The 21,607-nt window shown below is 52.3% G+C and overlaps 1 protein-coding gene across 3 annotated transcripts in view; it reads left to right on the forward strand.

Moving 5' to 3' along the window:
* LOC124488623 (zinc finger protein 236-like) overlaps positions 1–20,566 on the forward strand; it is a 31,639-nt gene extending 11,073 nt beyond the window's left edge. For all 3 annotated transcript variants that reach the window (XM_047051335.1, XM_047051337.1, XM_047051336.1), the window contains exons 16-38: positions 112–384; positions 1,866–2,069; positions 2,203–2,335; positions 4,093–4,353; positions 4,634–4,860; positions 6,127–6,228; positions 6,896–7,035; positions 7,266–7,369; positions 8,685–8,836; positions 8,956–9,132; positions 9,337–9,485; positions 9,702–9,841; positions 10,655–10,758; positions 13,521–13,934; positions 15,120–15,262; positions 15,362–15,581; positions 15,829–16,005; positions 16,655–16,813; positions 16,913–17,067; positions 17,198–17,326; positions 17,521–17,715; positions 18,748–18,877; positions 19,173–20,566. In XM_047051335.1, coding sequence (XP_046907291.1) covers positions 112–384; positions 1,866–2,069; positions 2,203–2,335; positions 4,093–4,353; positions 4,634–4,860; positions 6,127–6,228; positions 6,896–7,035; positions 7,266–7,369; positions 8,685–8,836; positions 8,956–9,132; positions 9,337–9,485; positions 9,702–9,841; positions 10,655–10,758; positions 13,521–13,934; positions 15,120–15,262; positions 15,362–15,581; positions 15,829–16,005; positions 16,655–16,813; positions 16,913–17,067; positions 17,198–17,326; positions 17,521–17,715; positions 18,748–18,877; positions 19,173–19,495 — 4,211 coding nt within the window. In that variant the 3' untranslated portion in view covers positions 19,496–20,566. The remainder of the gene's footprint in view (positions 1–111; positions 385–1,865; positions 2,070–2,202; positions 2,336–4,092; positions 4,354–4,633; positions 4,861–6,126; positions 6,229–6,895; positions 7,036–7,265; positions 7,370–8,684; positions 8,837–8,955; positions 9,133–9,336; positions 9,486–9,701; positions 9,842–10,654; positions 10,759–13,520; positions 13,935–15,119; positions 15,263–15,361; positions 15,582–15,828; positions 16,006–16,654; positions 16,814–16,912; positions 17,068–17,197; positions 17,327–17,520; positions 17,716–18,747; positions 18,878–19,172) is intronic.
* The last annotated feature ends 1,041 nt before the right edge of the window (positions 20,567–21,607 follow it).

A 21,607-nucleotide genomic window follows, 5' to 3' on the forward strand; every position in this document is an offset into this window, starting at 1 on the left:
CCTTTTATCATTCTCTTTCTCTCCTATCTGTACCCTCTTCCGTATTTGACCTGTCCTCCAACTCCTCCCCGCCCGCCCCCCCCCCCCCCCCCCCCCCCCCCCCATCTCCAGGCTCCATCAGAGAGGAGAATGGCGTGCGCTGGCATTGTTGCCCCTACTGCTCCAAGGAGTTCCGGAAGCCCAGCGACCTTGTGCGCCACATCCGCATCCACACCCACGAGAAGCCCTTCAAGTGCAAGCAGTGCTTCAGGGCGTTTGCGGTGAAGAGCACCCTGACGGCCCACATGAAGACCCACTTGGGCATCAAGGCCTTCAAGTGCCCGTTCTGCCTCAAGTGCTTCTCCACCTCGGGCAGCATGAAGGTCCACATGAGACTGCACACAGGTGAGACTGCAGACTTAGTGGAAGTACAACTACTCTTACTACAGTTAGACCCCTGACTGTCTACAGTCAAACCCTGGACTGATTGACTACAGTCAGACCCCTGACTGAGTACAGTCAGACCCCGACTAACTACAGTTCAGACCCCAGACTAAGTACAGTCAGACCCCGACTGACTACAGTCAGACCCCAGACTAAGTACAGTCAGACCCCGACTAACTACAGTTCAGACCCCAGACTAAGTACAGTCAGACCCCGACTAACTACAGTTCAGACCCCAGACTAAGTACAGTCAGACCCCGACTAACTACAGTTCAGACCCCAGACTAAGTACAGTCAGACCCCGACTGACTACAGTCAGACCCCAGACTAAGTACAGTCAGACCCCGACTAACTACAGTTCAGACCCCAGACTAAGTACAGTCAGACCCCGACTAACTACAGTTCAGACCCCAGACTAAGTACAGTCAGACCCTTGACTGACTACAGATCAGACCCTTGACTGACTACAGATCAGACCCCGACTGACTACAGATCAGACCCTTGACTGACTACAGATCAGACCCCAGACTGACTACAGATCAGACCCTTGACTGACTACAGATCAGACCCCGACTGACTACAGATCAGACCCTTGACTGACTACAGATCAGACCCTTGACTGACTACAGTCAGACCAGACCCCTGACTGACTACAGTCAGACCAGACCCCAGACTGACTACAGTCAGACCAGACCCCTGACTGACTACAGTCAGACCAGACCCCTGACTGACTACAGTCAGACCAGACCCCTGACACCAGCAGCCATCGCCCACGAGTGCAGGGTGTATTTACATGAGCGATTACACGAGACAAAAGTTCAACCCAATACGACTTCCCAATGCCATTCGAGCAAACTAAAGATGGATTAGCATAATCAACATTGTGGAGGTTAATTAGCTCAACTCTGCAGGTGGGAGAGATCCATGCTAAAGTAGGCTGTTTACAGAGCTCCAAAATCACAGTTAATTATCGGAGTGTAGGCAGTGGAGATGTCTCCACACCCCAGCTCGTTATTCAGGCAGTGTCTGTCCTTCTGTGTGCTATAACCAGGCTTTGTTTAAAGGCTTTTCAATGCTTTTGGGAGATGATAAGGCATTAATTGTCTGTGAGTTTTCCCCATTAAGTGCGCCCAGTGTTGGTTAACGTAGGCTCCCTCTGTGTATTCAGGTTAGGCATTTATGTAATTATGATTATGTAAGAAAACTCTCTGGGTCTTCTTTTTTCTGGGCTGTTTGCTGTAGCTTTTAGAATCTTCTCAGATGAAAGTGTTGCATTAGGGACACTGTTTATCCCCCCCCCCTCCTCCCCCCCAAACAATGTTGTTGTTCACACACCTTGCCTTTACAAATGGCGTTCGTTTTTTTCCACTCAGCCAAGGAGCATTTAGAAACACAAGAGTTTTTGCCCTCGTCTTTCAAATGCTGTCACCTGTCCCCCGCAGGAGTGCGTCCCTTCCCGTGCCCGCACTGTGAGAAGATCTTCCGCACGTCGGGCCACAGGAAGACGCACATCGCCTCGCACTTCAAGAGCCTGCAGCAGAGGAAGCACAAGTTCCCCCGCAAGACGCACAAGGCCAAGGTGTCCAAGAGCAACCTGCCCCTGCCGGACATACCCCTGCAGGAGCCCATTCTCATCACCGACCTCGGTGAGAGCGTGCATGAAGCAGGCCCACACACACACACACAACTAGACGTAGCCATGCACAGAACTGCGTTTTTGCTTCCGGACTCTTGATTCTCATTACTCACTCCTTCCCTGCTCCTCCTCCTCCTCCCCAGGTCTGATCCAGTCCCAGAATCCCCGTCTGTCTCTGCAGCACTACCTGGACATGGTGGACAGCGACCGGCCCTACAAGTGCCTCTACTGCAGCAAAGCTTACAAGAAGTCCAGCCACCTCAAACAGCACGTCAGGTAGGCCGGGGAACAGACAAGGGGCAGGGAAAATGACTCCCTGAACTCAAACAGTTACTAAACAGGCTAACACTTCCCATTGTCCAAACAGGGTGAGATAAGACTGTCAAGTTACAGAGAGGTGGGTGGCTGTATAGAAACGGCTACAGGCCTGTTCCTGTCTAGGAATACCCCCTTTCCCCCTGGTGCCTGGGGGGGGGGGGCGAAATTCAGAAGCTTGTTAAAGTGCAGTGCGAACGCCCATTTCCCATGTGTTGCCGTTTGATATTCCTGTAATAACGTCACACTTTGCGGTGTGTCTCGTTAGCTACGTATGAAGCTGAAAAGGTCACACTGGCATGGTAACCAGTGCCCATACTCGTGATGCCCCAGATCCCTGTGCCCGTGATGCCCCTGATCCATGTGCCCGTGATGCCACCGGCGATTAAAATGCCGGTTAGTTGGTTCGGTGTCAACGCAATTGGGAGTTCATGTGCGTTCGCTTACGAAGGACGAGTTTGGCGACGCAGGCAGGGTTTTTGCATGTAGGCCGGTGCTCCGTGTTTCCCCCCCGTAAGAATGCACGTCGATAATCGGGACGTGAGGAGTTTAAAGCAAGGCGAACGGCTCGGCCGAAAAACACTGTGCATGTTGCTGAACAGTGTTCTCGTCCTGCGCCCCATGGCGGCTGGGGAAGTCCGTGGCACCATCGCTAAGTGCTGCTCAACATGGCACCGATATGAGTTCATATATATACAGGGCTATTTCTTTTCTTACGAATGCAAACCGCTCAGTCAAATCACGTCATGCATGTCAGATTGGTGAGCGGTTAGGGAATCGGGCTATTAATCAGAAGGTTACCGGTTCAATTTCCGGCTCTGCCAATTACGATGTGTCCATGGGCAAGGCACCTTATCCTACTTGTCTTGGGGGGAATGTCCCTGTACCTACTGTAAGTCCCTCTGGATAAGAGAGTCTGCGAAATTACTTAATGTCAATGTAAATGTCACCGGGTCTTGAGCAAAACACCTGCAAGATTTCTTCTTCCTCCAGTCGCCGGTTCTCGAGATGATCGACGCACACAGACAGACAGGGGTTCCCGGAATAATAGTTTTGATGGGAGATCAAATGGGGGGAATAAAGCAGTAATTGCACTGCCTTTCATCCATTAGTGGTATTTGATGTCTTTTTGACCTTTTGAGATTTGACATTGTGTCCCAGACACTCTCATCTCTCCAGACGAGCAGTGGGGGCCGAGAGAGGTCTCAAAAGTCACGGCCCTGACAGGTTAACAGATTAAGATGAATCATTCTACCTGAGTGCTGTGCTTGCATGGCTGAATCCTCTCCACTCCTCTCCCCGAATCAAACCCCGGGGCTGATACTGGAGATGTATTGAATGCACAGTCAGCACAGGCAGAGCGTGGAGCGACCTGTAGGGGGACTTCAAGGACTGCGGTTGCCTAATAACATGTCATGCATGACACTGAAACAAACCCTTAGCAGTACAGAATCGTACAGCTTTTGCGTTAGTTATCGGCTTCCCAAACGCCGCTCCCAAAAAGCACTCCCGGTGACCTTTTCGATATTGCTACTCGCCTATTCTCTAAGTGAAAGGTAAACATACGGCCTCTCTTTCGTGGGGAAATGTGTTTCTAGAATCTCTTTTCGTCCGTACTCCTGTCAGTGTGCCGGGTCACCTCGACTCCTGGTTCAGGTCTCTCGCGTCTCTCCGCCACGCCGTGCTGACGCGGTCTTCTCTCCCGGGCTCCCCCTCAGGTCTCACACGGGCGAGCGGCCGTACAAGTGCCTGCAGTGCAGCAAGGGCTTCGCCTCGTCCGGCGTGCTCAAGGCCCACATCCGGACGCACTCGGGCCTCAAGGCCTACAAGTGTCTGATGTGCGACACCACCTTCACCACCAGCGGCAGCCTGCGGCGTCACATGACCACGCACAGCGACCTCCGGCCGTACATGTGCCCCTACTGCCAGAAGACCTTCAAGTCGTCGCCCAACTGCCGCAAGCACATGAAGACACACAGGTGCGAGTTTGACCATCATGAGCCGCTAACGACCTAGCCACAAGAAGACGATAACATACACTGATATTAGTCATGCAATAATTGGTTGACCCCCCTGGGCCCCCACATACCATTAGTAATGATACAATACCAAATCCATCCCCCTCATATTAAATTAATAATGACATGTTAAACCCCCTCCCAGATTTTCTTTTATAACATAATGTTGACCCCCCCCCCCTCTTACATAACATCAGTAATGACATAACCCCATGCCCCCCCCCCCCCCCCCCCCCCCCAGGTATGAGCTGGTCCAGCAACTCCAGCAGCAGCCCACAGACGACCCCATGGGCGGAACCACCGTGTCCCATGACATGCAGGTGGAGATCGAGGCCGACGCCCTCCAGGCCCAGGCCCCTCCCTCCGCGGGCGGCGAGCAGGAGAGCATGCTGGGGCTGGGCCAGGGGGCGGGGGTGGGCGGTGGACAGCAGGTGGCGCTGGAGACCCAGCTGAGCGACCAGGGAGAGGGTAAGACGAGGCCACACCCTCTCACCACCGTCTAACGACGAGCCCAATCATGATTCCTGAAACGTGCCGCAAGTCTCCAGACGCAGGAACAGTTGTAGAGACAGTTGTAGTGGCTCCCATAAAAATCAAAGCCGAAGCCTAGGTTCAAGAATAGATTGAAATCCACTTTCTCTTGCCAAGAATCTCTTATCTGTCAACAGTTATTTCCCCTCGCTGTTTTATCTCCTGATGGGCACACTGTTAGTTTTTCAGACAGCTAGCTATTGAATCCACTTGAATGGAGTTAACAGAGTTAACAGCAGTCTTCTCCCAAAGGCTGACAGGAGCCTGAGCTGGAAGAGACAATTGCTGTTTGATTATTCATTTCAGAGTCACAGTCTTTGGGGGGGGGGGGGGGGGTTCAACAATGTCTTGTGTTCCATCATCCACTATGATCAGGAAGTCAAAAAAAAAGTCATAAATCACTCAAATGTGCTAACCTCACTTGACTTTCTGAGATTTCTGCAGTTATGAAGTTTTAAATCCATCCGAACTATAGAGGCTTCATCTCCACCCCCCCGTGTCTCTCTCTCTCTCTCTGTGTCTCATCAGTACACATGCTTCACAGTCAACCTTACCCGACCTCACGGCCTTACTTAAGATTCAGTTTCAACTCGGAACGCTTAATATTTTAAAACCGCTATACCATTGAGCTGTACAAAGAGAAAGCCAGTAGCCTCCTGGTTGGCTACCCTGTGACCTCTGACCTCTCCAGGTCGTCGGGACGGCGTGAAGGAAGGGGAAAGATGTTTATCGGAATTTCTTTTTCTCTTTTCTCTCAGCCAGCTTTTTTTTCTCTCTCAGCCAGTTTTCAAGTTGATCTCAAATAAAAAGAGAGGGGTGAAATTGGCTACCGTGGCCCCTGCCCCTGCTTCACAGGAGGAAATCCTTCTCCACATCAAACAGATATCCCCAGGAGGCTATGTGTGATGACCGCGTCAAAGTCCTGGAGTAATGAACCTCCATTGGAATGTTGAGGCCCAGCTGGCCCCTCGGACGTGTTCTCAGAACGAGCCGTTAGCGTGCAAACGCTCACTCTGCTTTCTTCTTTCTCCCCCCGTTCGCTCTCGCTCTCCCTCCGTCTTCCTCTCCCCCGTCTCTCTTTTTCTCTCTCTCTGTCGATCTCTCTTTTTTGCCTCTCCTTCCCCTCGCTCTCTCTGTCTCTTTCCTTCTTTCTTTCATCTATCACCCCCCCCACTCTCTCTCTCCCTCTCTCTCTCTCTCTAGACACCTTTGTTACAACTCAACATGTGATGCCTCAGACCATTAGCCAGTTTGAGACGCAGTCCCTACCTCAGCCTGCCTTTGACCAGCAAGCTCTTACACAAGGTAAAACACACACACACACACACAAACATTGGGTCTGGTGCATAATGTGCTTGACTTGAGGAACTGTCAGTCCCTTGGCTGTAAAGTGTCTTGCTGCGTCCTCTGCATAGTTTGCTGGGCTGCAGTGCCTGTGCCCCGGTCTCCATTGTGAGGGACTTGGCGGTGGCACCTGTCGCAAACCGGTCGCCGCCAGAAAGCAACTTAACTGACACGCACGCATTTTTCTTTGTCGCAATGGGTTAGGGCCTCTTCTAGTCTGCTGTCTGACCCCCTCAGACGTCAGCCAGCAGCAAGTAGCACAAGCTCCCAGAGCGCTGCACTGCACCAACAGCTACCCTCAACTCAAACACAGAGAGAGAGAGAGAGAGAGAGAGAGACGTTGGGGATGTGTGTGTGTGTGTGCGTGTGTGTGTGTGTGTGAGAAAGACAGGATGAGAGACAAATTGCTGAAGTCTACTGTTTCTCTTTGATGTATCTTTGCACAACGTGCCCCCGTGACCAGTCATCTGTATGTGTGTGTCTCCGTGTCTCTCTCTCTTTCTCTCTCTCTCTCTCTCTCTCTCTCTCTCTCTCTCTCTCTCTCTCTCTCTCTCTCTCCCCTCTCTCTCTCCGTCTCTCTCTTTCTCTCTGTCTCTCTTTCTCTCTCTATGTGTATATACCTCCATAGGTTTCACCATTACAGAAAGTTATGCCCAGCCCCAGTTCACCAACGTCCAACAACTCCAGGACTCCAGCACTCTGGAGTCCCAGGCCCTGTCCTCCAGCTACCCCCCCCAGAACCTGCTCCACGTCCCCAGCTCCGAGGTGGTGAGTCCCGGGCACCGCCACCCGCCTCTCCAGCCTCCCCTCCACTCCTCCAGACCAGAACTGGATCAAATGCTAATCATACACAATGGATGCAATTCATTCACTCGCAGCACTTCACCCAGTACTGGGAAGTCCTTGGGAGAGGGCCAAATACTGGACAGAGGTGTTTGTATTATTGCAGTAGAGTGACAGCAGAGTGTGTGTGTGTGTGTGTGTGTGTGTGTGCGCAGGCCAGAGGCCTCCTCCAGGACCCCCCCGAGGCTGATGTGCAGCTCAGCGGCCAGATTCAGGACTACCAGGACGACAGCGAGGAGAACGGCAAACGGGCCTACAGGTGCGTGCGTGTGTGTGTGTGACCTTGTTAATGAGTGTGTGTGTGTGTGTGACCGTGTTAATGAGTGTGTGTGTGTGACCGTGTTAATGAGTGTGTGTGTGTGACCGTGTTAATGAGTGTGTGTGTGTGTGTGTGTGTGTGACCGTGGTCAGGAGTGTGTGTGTGTGTCCGTGGCCTTGAGTGCGTACGATCAAGCACCCAGCAGGCAGCGTGGCCACTCGACAGTAAGGGCCTCTCCCCCTCCCTCCCCCTCGCCCTCCGACGCTTCCGGCTCGCCAACACTATCCTGCCCACGTCAGAGCCCCCCGCCCGGCCAGCGTAGCGAGTGGCTCTAATGACCCGTCCGTGTCCGCTCCCTGGGTCGGCCCCGTGGACGAGACCCCCTCCCCCCTCCTGATTGGATCCTCGGCGGGCGGCGGCGCCTCCTGAAGAGCCCTTCTCGTTCGCTCCTGCCGCGCCCCAGAGGGGAGGAGGGTCCCGACGGCCCCTCACTCGAGAGCCCCGGGCGCCCCAGCTGCGTCACCCGAGTGGGCTGAAGGAGGGGGAGGGAAGGACGGAGGGAGGAGAGGGGGGGAGGGGGGGCAGGTGCTGGGGGATCATGTGCTTACCTTTTTTGTTCCTCCTCTCTGCTTTTGTGTTGCCGCACGCGCCCAGCGACTTTCATCCGGGCGCTTGACGTCAGGTGCATTGTGGGAGCCGGGGGCGGAGATGAAACGGCAGAGAAGCGTGGGGGGGAGGGGTGGGGGGGAGATGGAGGGATGGCGGAAGAGTGAGGTGTGAGGGGACGGGGGGTTTCAACAGCCGAGCGTCCGTCTCTGACGCGCACATTCCCGCACGGCCCCGCTCCTTTGGGCTGTAGCGTCTGCCGTGGGAGGGTGGCGGGGGGCTCGCGTTTGATGCCTCGCTCGCCGGCCAAAGACCCGCTCGCTCGGTGCTCTGACCCGCGCACTCCTCTTTTGCACTTTCACACCATGGCAGACATTTGATGGCTCTTTATTTCTCTCAGCTGTCGTCCCGCCCCGCCCCTGTCAAGCACGCTCGCGCACACACAGCGTTGGTTCTGGAGGGTTGCTTGTGTGATTGATGGTGCTGTCCATAGCTGCTCTCTCCCTCAGTGGACTCACTGCTAAGGGGACAACACTAGTTTTCTTCCCTCCTCTCTCCATATCTTTTCTATTTTTCTTTTCTTTCTTCCTTTCACTCTCTCTCTCTGTCTCTCTCTCTCTCACCCCTCACTCGTTCCCCTCCATCTCTTTCTCGCCCCCCCCCCCCCCCCCCCCTCTCACGCTCTCAATGTCCCATGCTTGCCCCCCAGGTGCAACTGGTGCAGCAAAGGCTTCAAGAAGTCGAGCCACCTGAAGCAGCACATCCGCTCGCACACGGGGGAGAAGCCCTTTAGGTGCAACCTGTGTGGCCGGGCCTTCGTGTCGGCGGGGGTTCTCAAGTCCCACCTCAACACACACACGGGTGAGGCGGCGAGACACACACACACACACGCGCACGTGTCGACACCCTGACACGCCCCGCACGCAGCTATTAACCACTCTCTCCCCCCCCCCCCCCCCCCCCCCCCCCCCCCCCCCCAGGGGTGAAGGCCTTCCGGTGCAACGTGTGCGGCGCCTCGTTCACCACCAACGGCAGTCTGAACCGTCACATGATCATCCACATGAAGCCCTACAAGTGTCCCATGTGCGAGGAGAGCTTCCGGAGCAGCCTGCTCTGTCGCAAGCACCTGAAGAAGGCGCACGCGCTGGAGGACCGAGGTACACGCACACACACACGCACGCTCGCGTCCTTGTACGTCTGGACACACCCCCTTTAGACCATGAGCCCACTTACACGTGCATACGCGCCTACAGACTAAGCACACACACACACACACCACACACACAGGCAGCTAAACACATACACCGGCACACACCTAAACGGCCTCCCCCCTCTTTTCCGTCTCCCTCACCTGCGACCAGGCCTGGAGGAAGAGGACGTGGAGGAGGAGGAGGAGCGCGACCAGCTGGCCGCCAAGAGGAACCGCGCCGACATCATCACCTTCACGGAGGAGCAGGCGGCCGAGCTGGCCAAGACCAGCCCCGGGGAGGAGGCGTCCGTCTCGGAGAAGGTCAGTCCTCTGGTCCTCCTCCCCCCTCTGACCAGCCCCCCTCCACACCGCCATCGCGGTCATGCACGGGGGGGAGAGTCATGTCATGTACAGTACCAGTCAAAAGTGGATTGAATTGGATGGGAAAATATGTCCAAACTTTGGACTGGTACTGTATATACATACAGTTTGTGTTTGAATATATATATATATATATAATATATTCACGCCGCCCAGGTGCTGGCCCAGTCCGCGGCGGAGAGGGACCGCATCAGCGAGATCAAGGACAAGGCCGTGGAGCTGGAGACGGAGCCCAAGTTCGCCAACTGCTGCAACTTCTGTCCCAAGAGCTTCAAGAAGCCCAGCGACCTCGTCAGGTGAGGCGCGCGCCTTCGCAAACACACGCTCGGGGGCCCCCTCCGTCCATCGTTCGGTCCCGTCGGTGGCGCACGCCCTGGAAAAGGCACCTTGTGGACACCTTCAAAAGACACCTTTTTTCACCGCGCAATACACTCAATGACGCACTGTTAGGATCGATTCCAAATCTCCATCCCCTCTCCTGTCTCCTCTCTATTCTCTCTCCTCCTTTCCTTCTCCACCCTTCCCTCTAGGATTTGAGAAAACTTGTGAATTATTCTTCAGCCGGAGTCTGTAGGTTTGAAATGTTGGAACTGCGTGGAAGCAGCGCCTGGGGCTGTGTTTGTGTTTACGCTGGCTCTCAGCCGGGATCGCTGCTGCCCAAGTGGATTAGCACTATAACTTGTCTGTAATTGAAGTCTGTGTTTACAATCCTAACACTTTGTCTCTCTATCTCTGTCTCTCTGTCTCTCTGTCTCTTTCTTTGTCTGTCTCTCTATCCACCTCTCTCTTTCTGCCTGTCTCTGTGTGTGTGTCTCTCTCTCTCTCTCTCTGTCCGTGTCTCTGTCTCTCTCTCTCTCTCTCTCTCTCTCTCTCTCTCTCTCTCTCTGTCTCTGTCTCTCTCTGTCTCTCTCTGTCTCTCTCTGTCTCTCTCTCTCTCTCTCTCTCTCTCTCTGTCTCTCTCTCTCTGTCTCTCTCTCTCTCTCTCTGTCTCTCTCTCTGTCTCTCTCTCTGTCTCTCTCTCTCTCTCTCTGTCTCTCTCTCGCTCTCTCTCTCTGTCTCTCTCTCTGTCTCTCTCTCTCTCTGTGTGTCTCTGTCTCTCCCCCCTCCAGGCACATCCGTATCCACACAGGAGAGAGGCCGTTCAGGTGCGAGGAGTGCGGCAAGACCTTCACAGTCAAGTCCACCCTGGACTGTCACGTGAAGACTCACACAGGTCAGTGGGGCGAGGAGCCGGACTGGCTGAAGGGCCAGATGAATGTGGACGGACAACAGATAGATGGATGGGATGGGTGTGTGGATCGATCCATGGATAGATGAATAGATGGACGACTATGTTGATGGATGGATGAAGGGACGGGTTGATGGATGGATGGACGAATCTTCCCCTCATTTTGTCGAGTTGGCGCACTGTATGAAAAGGCTCACCAGATGGCTGTTATTGTCAAGAAGCTCTGCAATCATTCATAAGCGTATTATTATGTAAATCGCCCGTGAGCCTGAATGGTGTGTCTGGCTATAATCATGAGAGAGGAGAGGAAGTTTGAACGAGGGGAAGTATTGTCGTCAGAGAGACTATAGAGTGGAGGAGTGAAGGAGGAGGATAGCGAGAGATCTCCTTTCATCTCATCTTTCTCTCCGAAACCGTCCCTGTCACATCGTTGTAGCGGCGTGACCCACTGGTAGAGACAGCGAGTTCCTCAAATACCTGATAACCCTGCTCCCCTCTATAACCATCACCCTCCATCTCCCCTCTATAACCATCACCCTGCTCCCTCTATCTCTCCTCTCTATAACCATCACCCTGCTCCCTCCATCTCTCCTCTCTATAACCATCACCCTGCTCCCTCTATCTCCCCTCTATAACCATCACCCTGCTCCCTCTGTCTCCCCTCTATAACCATCACCCTGCTCCCTCTGTCTCCCCTCTATAACCATCACCCTGCTCCCTCTGTCTCCCCTCTATAACCATCACCCTGCTCCCTCTGTCTCTCCCCTCTATAACCATCACCCTGCTCCCTCTATCTCTCCTCTCTATAACCATCACCCTGCTCCCTCTGTCTCCCCTCTATAACCATCACCCTGCTCCCTCCATCTCTCCTCTCTATAACCATCACCCTGCTCCCTCTGTCTCCCCTCTATAACCATCACCCTGCTCCCTCTGTCTCTACCCTCTATAACCATCACCCTGCTCCCTCTGTCTCTCCTCTCTATAACCATCACCCTGCTCCCTCCATCTCTCCTCTCTATAACCATCACCCTGCTCCCTCTGTCTCCCCTCTATAACCATCACCCTGATCCCTCTATCTCTCCTCTCTATAACCATCACCCTGCTCCCTCTGTCTCCCCTCTATAACCATCACCCTGCTCCCTATATCTCTCCTCTCTATAGCCATCACCCTGCTCCCTCTGTCTCCCCTCTATAACCATCACCCTGCTCCCTCTATTTCCCCTCTATAACCATCACCCTGCTCCCTCTATCTCCCCTCTATAACCATCACCCTGCTCCCTCTGTCTCCCCTCTATAACCATCACCCTGCTCCCTCTGTCTCCCCTCTATAACCATCACCCTGCTCCCTCTGTCTCCCCTCTATAACCATCACCCTGCTCTCTCTGTCTCCCCTCTATAACCATCACCCTGCTCCCTCTGTCTCTCCCCTCTATAACCATCACCCTGCTCCCTCTATCTCTCCTCTCTATAACCATCACCCTGCTCCCTCTGTCTCCCCTCTATAACCATCACCCTGCTCCCTCTGTCTCTCCTCTCTATAACCATCACCCTGCTCCCTCCATCTCTCCTCTCTATAACCATCACCCTGCTCCCTCTGTCTCCCCTCTATAACCATCACCCTGCTCCCTCTGTCTCTCCTCTCTATAACCATCACCCTGCTCCCTCTGTCTCCCCTCTATAACCATCACCCTGCTCCCTCTATCTCTCCTCTCTATAACCATCACCCTGCTCCCTCTGTCTCCCCTCTATAACCATCACCCTGCTCCCTCTATCTCCCCTCTATAACCATCACCCTGCTCCCTCTATCTCCCCTCTATAACCATCACCCTTCTCCCTCTGTCTCCCCTCTATAACCATCACCCTGCTCCCTCTGTCTCCCCTCTATAACCATCACCCTGCTCCCTCTGTCTCCCCTCTATAACCATCACCCTGCTCCCTCTGTCTTCCCTCTATAACCATCACCCTGCTCCCTCTGTCTCCCCTCTATAACCATCACCCTGCTCCCTCTGTCTCCCCTCTATAACCATCACCCTGCTCCCTCTGTCTCACCTCTATAACCATCACCCTGCTCCCTCTGTCTCCCCTCTATAACCATCACCCTGCTCCCTCTGTCTCCCCTCTATAACCATCACCCTGCTCCCTCTGTCTCCCCTCTATAACCATCACCCTGCTCATTCTGTCTCCCCTCTATAACCATCACCCTGCTCCCTCTGTCTCCCCTCTATAACCATCACCCTGCTCCCTCTGTCTCCCCTCTATAACCATCACCCTGCTCCCTCTGTCTCCCCTCTATAACCATCACCCTGCTCCCTCTGTCTCCCCTCTATAACCATCACCCTGCTCCCTCTGTCTCCCCTCTATAACCATCACCCTGCTCCCTCTGTCTCCCCTCTATAACCATCACCCTGCTCCCTCTATCTCCCCTCTATAACCATCACCCTGCTCCCTCTATCTCCCCTCTATAACCATCACCCTGCTCCCTCTATCTATAACCATCCCTCTACTCTGACAGTCAGATCAGATAGGTATCTGATACTTATTCATGACCCTGGGGAATCATGTGTTGTGGTAATTCATTCAGTTATTGATTAATTATGCATTCATGCATTTATTATGCATTCATGCATTCATAAATGCATTCATTCATTTACATATTCACTCATCCATCGCTTCAACCGTCATCAGAGGTCAAATGTCTGTTGTGAGCTCTCTGTGTGTGTACCAACAACCAAGATGTCTCCCTGCAGGCCAGAAGCTCTTCAACTGCCACATGTGCAACACCTCCTTCTCCACCAAGGGCAGCCTGAAGGTGCACATGCGCCTGCACACGGGCTCCAAGCCCTTCAAGTGCCCCTACTGCGAGCTGCGCTTCCGCACCTCGGGCCACCGCAAGACCCACATCCAGTGCCACTCGAGGCCCAGCTCGGAGGGCCGCAAGGCCAAGCGGGCAGCCTCTGCCCGGGCCCAGCAGGCCGCGGAGCAGGACCAGGCCTCGGCCCAGCAGGTCCAGACGGGCGCCGAGGGGCTCCACCTGCTCCAGACCAGCTCGTCTGACCCCAACCTCTACCTCCCGGCCAACCAGGTCCTCACGGGCCAGTTTGACCAGAGCCTGCTGCAGCAGGGCCTGGTTGGACAAGCTATCCTGCCTGCCTCCATGTCAGGTAGTCGAAAGCCATCTTACCCTAACACTTCATGTCAGGTCGTCGAAAGCCATCTTACCCTAACACTTCATGTCAGGTCGTCGAAAGCCATCTTACCCTAACACTTCATGTCAGGTCGTCGAAAGCCATCTTACCCTAACCTTCATGTCAGATAGTGTAAAGCCATCTTACCCTAACCTTCATGTCAGATAGTGTAAAGCCATCTTACCCTAACCTTCATGTCAGATAGTCTAAAGCCATCTTACCCTAACCTTCATGTCAGATAGTGTAAAGCCATCTTACCCTAACCTTCATGTCAGATAGTCTAAAGCCATCTACCTGCACTGAGCTCAAAGACCAGGACTCTGTCGCTGAAAAGAAGTAGAGCCCTCTGGTTTTACTCCTCCACTCTCTCCAATAAGACCGTGACGCCGTTCAAACAAGCATCCAATAGGAATGTTGCGTTGTGCCTCGACTCTGGCTCCCATCAGCTGTAATCCCTGGTTGGTTGGAACGCTTCTCCCTGTCCTAGACGCCAGCCGTGAAATTAATATCCCTTGCTCTGCTGCACCCCATCACTCGCTCTCTGCAGCCCACGATAATTCTGTCTAAGTCCCTTATCTCTGAAAGCAGGCTCTTGGAAATATTCACACTTGCTGCAGAAAGTACTGTTCATACTAAAACAGTACAGGAAGTAAAGTTCATACTCTCACGATACAGGAAGGACTGTTCATACTCACACTTCAGGAAGTAATGTTCATATTCTCACGATACAGGAAGTAAAGTTCATACTCTCACGATACAGGAAGTAATGTTCATACTCACACTACAGGAAGTAATGTTCATATTCTCACGATACAGGAAGTAATGTTCATTCTCTCACGATACAGGAAGTAAAGTTCATACTCTCACGATACAGGAAGTAATGTTCATTCTCTCACGATACAGGAAGTAAAGTTCATACTCTCACGATACAGGAAGTAATGTTCATACTCACACTTCAGGAAGTTATGTTCATACTCAAGCGATACAGGGAGGACTGTTCATACTCGCACTGTACGAAGAAGAACTAAGAAGTACTATTGAACAGGAAATAGTGTTCATACTCACACTACTGGAAGTTCATAGTCACAGCCAACAGGAAGTACACATTTTGATATGCTAGTATACCCCCTAGTCTAAATCCTGTGATTGTGTGTGTGCCAGGGGGGGACCTGACCGTGTCTCTGTCGGAGGGCCTGGCCACACTAGAGGGGATCCACCTGCAGCTGACCTCAGCTAACCTGGTGTGCCCCAACGTCCAGATCTCTGGGATCGACACCAGCAACATCAACAACATCACCTTGCAGGTAACGTCGCCGTCGCTTGCTAAATGTCGCCAGCTGTTTGTTTTCATTTCCGAATTGAGCGATCTTAACCCATGTGACCCCGTTGGTCCCTGTCCCCAGATCGATCCAGCCATCCTCCAGCAGACCCTCCAGCAGGGCGGCCTCCTCTCTCACTCCCTGACCTCTGACGCCGGCCTCACCTCCCACCTGGCCTCCGGCGACCCCGGGGGGCTGCCCGCCAACGTGGTGCTCCAGCCCCTCACCAGCCTGGCGCTGCAGCCCTCCAGCATGGCCCCCTCCGGCACCACCATGGGGGGCCTGGGAGAGCCAGACGGCTCAGGTAGGACACGGCACCACACGGCATGGCCTTCCTGACCTGTGGCAGGGGCTCTTTTGGGGTGGGGGGGCTTTGAGACCACACCTCACACAGCAGGACGATTGAGGCCAAGGTCTGGACTGGGCTGGACTGGACTGACCATACAAGACTAGACCGAACTTGGTCAAGAAAGCAACGTGTGAAACAATGGAAGACGGTGCCCTTGTCTGAGCTAGTCTTTACCCCGCCCCCCGTCCCCCTTTCCCTCCAGGTTCCCAGGAGCTGGCTCACGTGATGAGCTCGGGGCTGGTGCCGGGTGGAGCCGGGGGCCATGAGATCACCCTGACCATCAACAACTCCAGCCTGACTCAGGCTCTGGCCCAGGCCCAGGCAGCCGGGGCGAGCGCCGGAGCAGGGAACCCTCAGGAGATCACCCTCACCATCTCAGGTCAGGGAACACACAACACCCACTCCAGCAACACGGCGCAACCAGCTGTCAGGTGTCACCGACAGCAAAGCCTGTAGGTGTTTGGTGTCGCGTACGCAGACTGTCACTGACCTGGAGAGTTTAGGTTGGTCGAGGGGCAGTTCTATGGGCGTGTGTGAAGCCCTCTGTGACATGCTTGCGTGTAAAAAGGGCTATACAAATAAATGTGATTTGATTTGATTTTTGATTTACTCGGTTTACTAGCTGACAGGGATGCTTGGAGAGTCTGGGCCGGAGTGGGGGGGGGTGCTTGGGGAGTTTTTCTGGGTTGGGAGGGAGGGTGTCTGTACAGTTGGCCTGCCTGGCGCGTGGCACCAGAGCGAAGGTGTGTTTTACTTCACGCGGCGACCAATCCGATTTTTGTCCCATTTTACGTGACAGGGCCTAGGCATAATCATTTGAGCACCACTGCAAACGCTTGTCATTGGAACTTAGCTGAAAGTGCCATTGGATATACCTGATGGCTCACATGAACGCCTCCAGACCATGGGAAGGAAAGCATCCGACTCGACGCCTCCCTTTTCACCTCCTCTCCCGAACTCCTGCGAGTTCCATCCGGGCCCACGTCGAACACCTCTTGACAGTTCCTCCCCCGTCCCTGTTTCCACAGGTCAGGACCTGCTGTCACAGCCCGGCCCCTCCGCTGGAGGGGAGATGAGCGGTGGCATCAGACTAACGTCTCCCCTCGTAACCCAGACGGCCAACGCCACCCTGACCCTCAGCAATGACCACCTCCTACCTCATAGTACCTCCAACGCTGGCGTGACCGGTATGTGTGTGTGTGTGTGATTGTAAGAGTCGCTGCGTCCAGTCATACAGAAAGGAGTTTGCTCACAGGGAAGTCCCTGCCCATCTTCTCTCCTGCCAGTCACCAGCCTGCCGTCCGGCACCGCCCTATCACAGACTGCCGTGTCACAGAGCCTGGTGATGTCATCAGGGAGCGTGGTGGATGGAAGCGTGACCCTGACCCTGGCCGACACGCAGGGCATGCTCGATGCAGTCACATTGAACCTGAACGCACAGGTACACACACACACACACACACACTATACATAGCTTAGATATCTTAGTGACACATAGAGCCACTGTAATCCTATTTTGTCTGTACACAAACACACATGCACATTGGTGTAAGACTGTCCTGTCTCTCCAGGGTCAACAGTTTCCTGCAGTGCTGAACGAGGCTGGTCTCTCGGGGCAACCCGCTGGCTCCACACAGCAGGTCATCCTCGTTAGCCACGCCCCCAACGCCCCTGAGCAATCATCCGACAACGGCTTCAGAGTCAGTCTCTCTCTGTGTGTGTGTGTGTGTGTGTGTGTGTGTGTGTGTGTGTGTGTGTGTGTGTGTGTGTGTACAGACAAAACATGATTACAGTGGCCACATACCCAGTCGTACACAAGATATCCTCGTGATTTATAGTGAGTGGGCACAGTGTGTGTGTGTGTATGTGTTAACCCCTCGCGTCCATGTTTCAGCTGGCCGAGGCGGCCCAGGTGTGTGTGAAGGCGTCGGAGGCGGAGCCTCCCAAACAGAACCAGTGTTTCTACTGCGACCAGGTGTGCCAGAGCGCCAACACGCTGAGACGGCACTGCCGGCAGGCCCACGGCAAGGAGCGCTGCCACGTCTGCCGGGCCTGCGGCAAGGCCTTCAAGAGAGCCACACACCTCAAGGTGGGCCTGCTCGCACACACACACACACACACACAGGCAGGCACACACACGCAGGTGCGCACTCACATATGCAGGCACATACACACGCACAGGCACACACATACACACGCACAGGCACACACATATGCAGGCACATACACATGCACACACACACACAGGCACACAAACACACCCTCAGGCACACACACACAGGCAAACACACAAGTTTTTCAGCGTGGCAGCTGAGCCTTGATCCTCCCTCTCTGAGTCTCTGAATGTGATTAGGCTCCAGAGTTTGTGCCGGAGTCTACAAATGACAGTGTTCTCTAAGGCTTGCTGGTCTCGGGTGAGTGTGTGGGTGTGTGCTTGCGTGTGGCCCTCTCCTCTCTCTCTCCGGATCCTAAAAACACAGTAATTGCTTCATGAGAAGCCAAGAAAAAGTTTCATCTTTTAGAAACATCTCCTCCGACACACGTTTGAGGTCAAGGAGGGCATTATTTGGAGAGGACCTATGCGCACATACACACTTACACACACACACACACACACACACACACACAGCATATGTATATACAGCAGCTGTCTGAAGGGCCCGTCTGTTGTCCACTCTGGGAAGAAGAGCCACTCAACATAACAGCCCCTCATCACAGAAGCAGTCGGAGCTCTCCTCTCTTCTCGTCCCCTCCTCATCTCTGTTTCTCCCTTCTCGCCCCCCTCTCTCTTCCCCTCTCCTTTTTTCCCTCCTCTCCTCTCATCTCGGTTCCCCTCCTCGAAGCTTGCTACTCATGTCTGAGGGCCCTCTGCCGTGCAGGTCCAGCCATCTGCCCTCGCTGGTTGACTTGATGTATTGCTCCCCTAGGAATGAACAAGAGTCATCTTATAGACCTCAAACAATCCAATCCGTCCGTAAAAAAATAAAAGTATTTATCCTTTAGTGAAGAAGGTAGGTCTTAGGAAACGTCCGGTATTACTGAGTGTGTGTGTGTGTGTGTGTGTGTGTGTGTGAGAGAGAGAGAGCCGTGTAAGCGTTACTCTAACATGTTGCCCCTGCAGGAACACGAGCGCGTGCACAAGCGAGGCCCCTCCCCCAGCTCCCGCAGGCCGCGCCACTTCAACTGCACTGTCTGCGTCAAGGCCTTCACCAAACCCAGCCAGCTGGAGAGACACAATCGCATACACACAGGTAATACACACATACGCATGGAACACACACACAGACAGACACACACACAGGTAACACACACAGGTAACCCACACATACACTCACATACACACACAGGTAACACACACACCTTCACAAATGACTGTACAGACACACTTGTAAATCGCACACAAACTGGTAACCCACCCGTCTAACATACTGGTGACACACAACACACACACACCTATGGAATGCTTGTGTCACAATAAATGACTTTTTGACATGTTGTTGCTGAGATCATTCAGAGAGTGTGTGTGTGTGTGTGTCGCTCTTCCAGGAGAGCGTCCATTCAAGTGTGAGCAGTGCGACAAGGCGTTCAACCAGAAGAGCTGCCTGCAGGTGCACATGGTGAAGCACACGGGAGAGAAGCCCTTCAAGTGTGAGGTCTGCAGCATCGGCTTCACCCAGAAGAGCAACATGAAGTTACACATGAAGAGGCTGCACGACTATGGTGAGGAACACAGACGCAAGCCTACACACACACACGAGCCTAATCCTGGTGGAGACATCCAGGGCCAATTCCCGGAGCTCCACTTGGAAGAGGTTGTCCAGGAGTCGTCCGGAGACTGGCAGTGCAGCATGCCAGGCGTCTTCCCCTAGTCGCCCTCTGAAGCGACTCACACACCACCGAGGCATCATGGGTCATGTAGTTCACACAACTACCCCAACTACTACTAGCCACTGTTAGTTGCATGCTTTTGTGAACAAACTGCACTTTTTCTGAACGTGTCCTTCCCAGGCTTACAAAGGTTTTTCGCGTCGGAAACAGACAAAACAATCGTGCTATTTGTGTCTTTCTGTTTCAAAGAAGGTCAACATAGATTAGACTAAAACCTGGGAAGAATATGCAAGGTCTTCGTTCTTTCTTCTCAGGCTTTTGGGACTGTTACATTAATTCCCTTGTTCTAGTTCGAAGGCAACCCTCGTCCAAAATATCAGAGAGGACAGAACTCTGAGGAAAGTTAGCTTTCAGATATGTTTGGCATCGGGTGTTGCCGTCCACTCTCATGTTCGTCCCGTGCCAGCCTCTCAAAGCCAAGGAACAGGCAATGTCCAAACGCAGCGCTTTTGTGCAGTTTACTGAGGGGGAAAAAAGTTTTCTTCTCTCCTTTTCATGACATTATATTTTTGTATGTTTATATTCTACCGTTTTTGTAAAAGGCAAGCTAAATCTACTTTGTTTAGTTTTGTCGAATGTTCTTTTGCCATATAAAATGGAAGGTGGCCTTGAATGGGTCTAAGTGCTAACAAGGGTAGCTTAAATGTTCCCCTCCAAGATGAAAAGGTGCTCCTCTTCGTCTCTGTATGAGAACCCCAGAAAAAATAACTCTATAGAACATTTAGCAGGTTCTAACTAGAATCTATGTTTGACAAAACGATGTAGAGTTGACCTTGTGAAACCACTATAGACGTCTTCTGTGTAAACATCTTCCGCTGAACCATGACCATGAGTGGCATGAGGCTGACAGAATTCATGCACAACCCTTTTTTATACAATATTTTATTTTGTAAATAGTGTACGATAGATGCCTATTTTCTGATGGTAAGGGTGAACAAGCTCTTTGTCCAGCTATGCCAGTGTACAAAGACTATAAGCTGTTGAGTTTTAGTTAGGCGAGAATGTATTTTTTAATGTTCAGAAAATGTTTAATAAAACAGATTTTCTACTTCTTTTCTGGTTTTTAATAGTACTGTATACCCTAACAAAAACATTTGTTTCAAATAGACTGAATAAATTCCCTTTAATATTAGATTTTAGGTCAGAGAGTGGAAGCCTTCTGTCCTGACTGCGTTGTCCCTACAGTACCTTCAGGATAGTATCACATTTCCCTAATGAAGATGCAATTACGGTACAAAACCAATAACCTCAGGTGCCAGGAGTGTGGGAGGACCCACAAGCTGCTAGCGGAGTCATGGTGACTAAAACCATCTGTAGGCTGTGAGGGCCCACGTCAGGTCTGGGACTTGAAACAACCTTCCCCGATCTAAGATTGCAGAAGGGTAACCAGAAATAGTGCAACATACAAGAATCTTCTAGAAATTGTGCATGTGTGTTATACACAAATACAATATAAAAGTGTATTTATAAAGAAAAAATTACACAAATAAAATGGATTTCATTATTTTGCTAATACAATCATTTCGAAATATATATATTTCACATGTGTACATATAATAAACACTACTGGACACACTACGGTGTGGTTTGTTTGTTCCAGAACTAATCAAACAGAATGGCAATAACAGACAGTTTTGTTGGATTTTTAATTGATTTATTTTTATTTCAAGTTAAGTGGCTGGTCATACATATATTTATTATAGGTACAACAATGAGGGTCTCGAGTTTAATTTACATTCATTCACAGGACCCATACGGAAATGCACACATACACACACAGGTAACACATGTGCACAGGCACACACACAAACACTCGCACACACATGCAGACACACAAAGAGATGTGGAATGGGGAGAGGCAGAGAATGCTACAGACTACACATGCCTATTGTACAGTAAAACACAGGGTTCCTTTTATAAACAAGGACAGTATAGTGGTGTTGGTAGTACAATGTTTATCTGTCATAACCTTATCGACGACTCTCCCTCATTAATTTCCTGAACTATCATCATTCGAATCTTTTTCAGATTCTTTGATATTTAGTTACAGTATTGAGCACCTTTGTGAACGTGTTTGTGTTTAAAATCCACAT

Source organism: Hypomesus transpacificus, unplaced genomic scaffold (assembly GCF_021917145.1).
Source record: "Hypomesus transpacificus isolate Combined female unplaced genomic scaffold, fHypTra1 scaffold_149, whole genome shotgun sequence".
NCBI lineage: Eukaryota > Metazoa > Chordata > Actinopteri > Osmeriformes > Osmeridae > Hypomesus > Hypomesus transpacificus.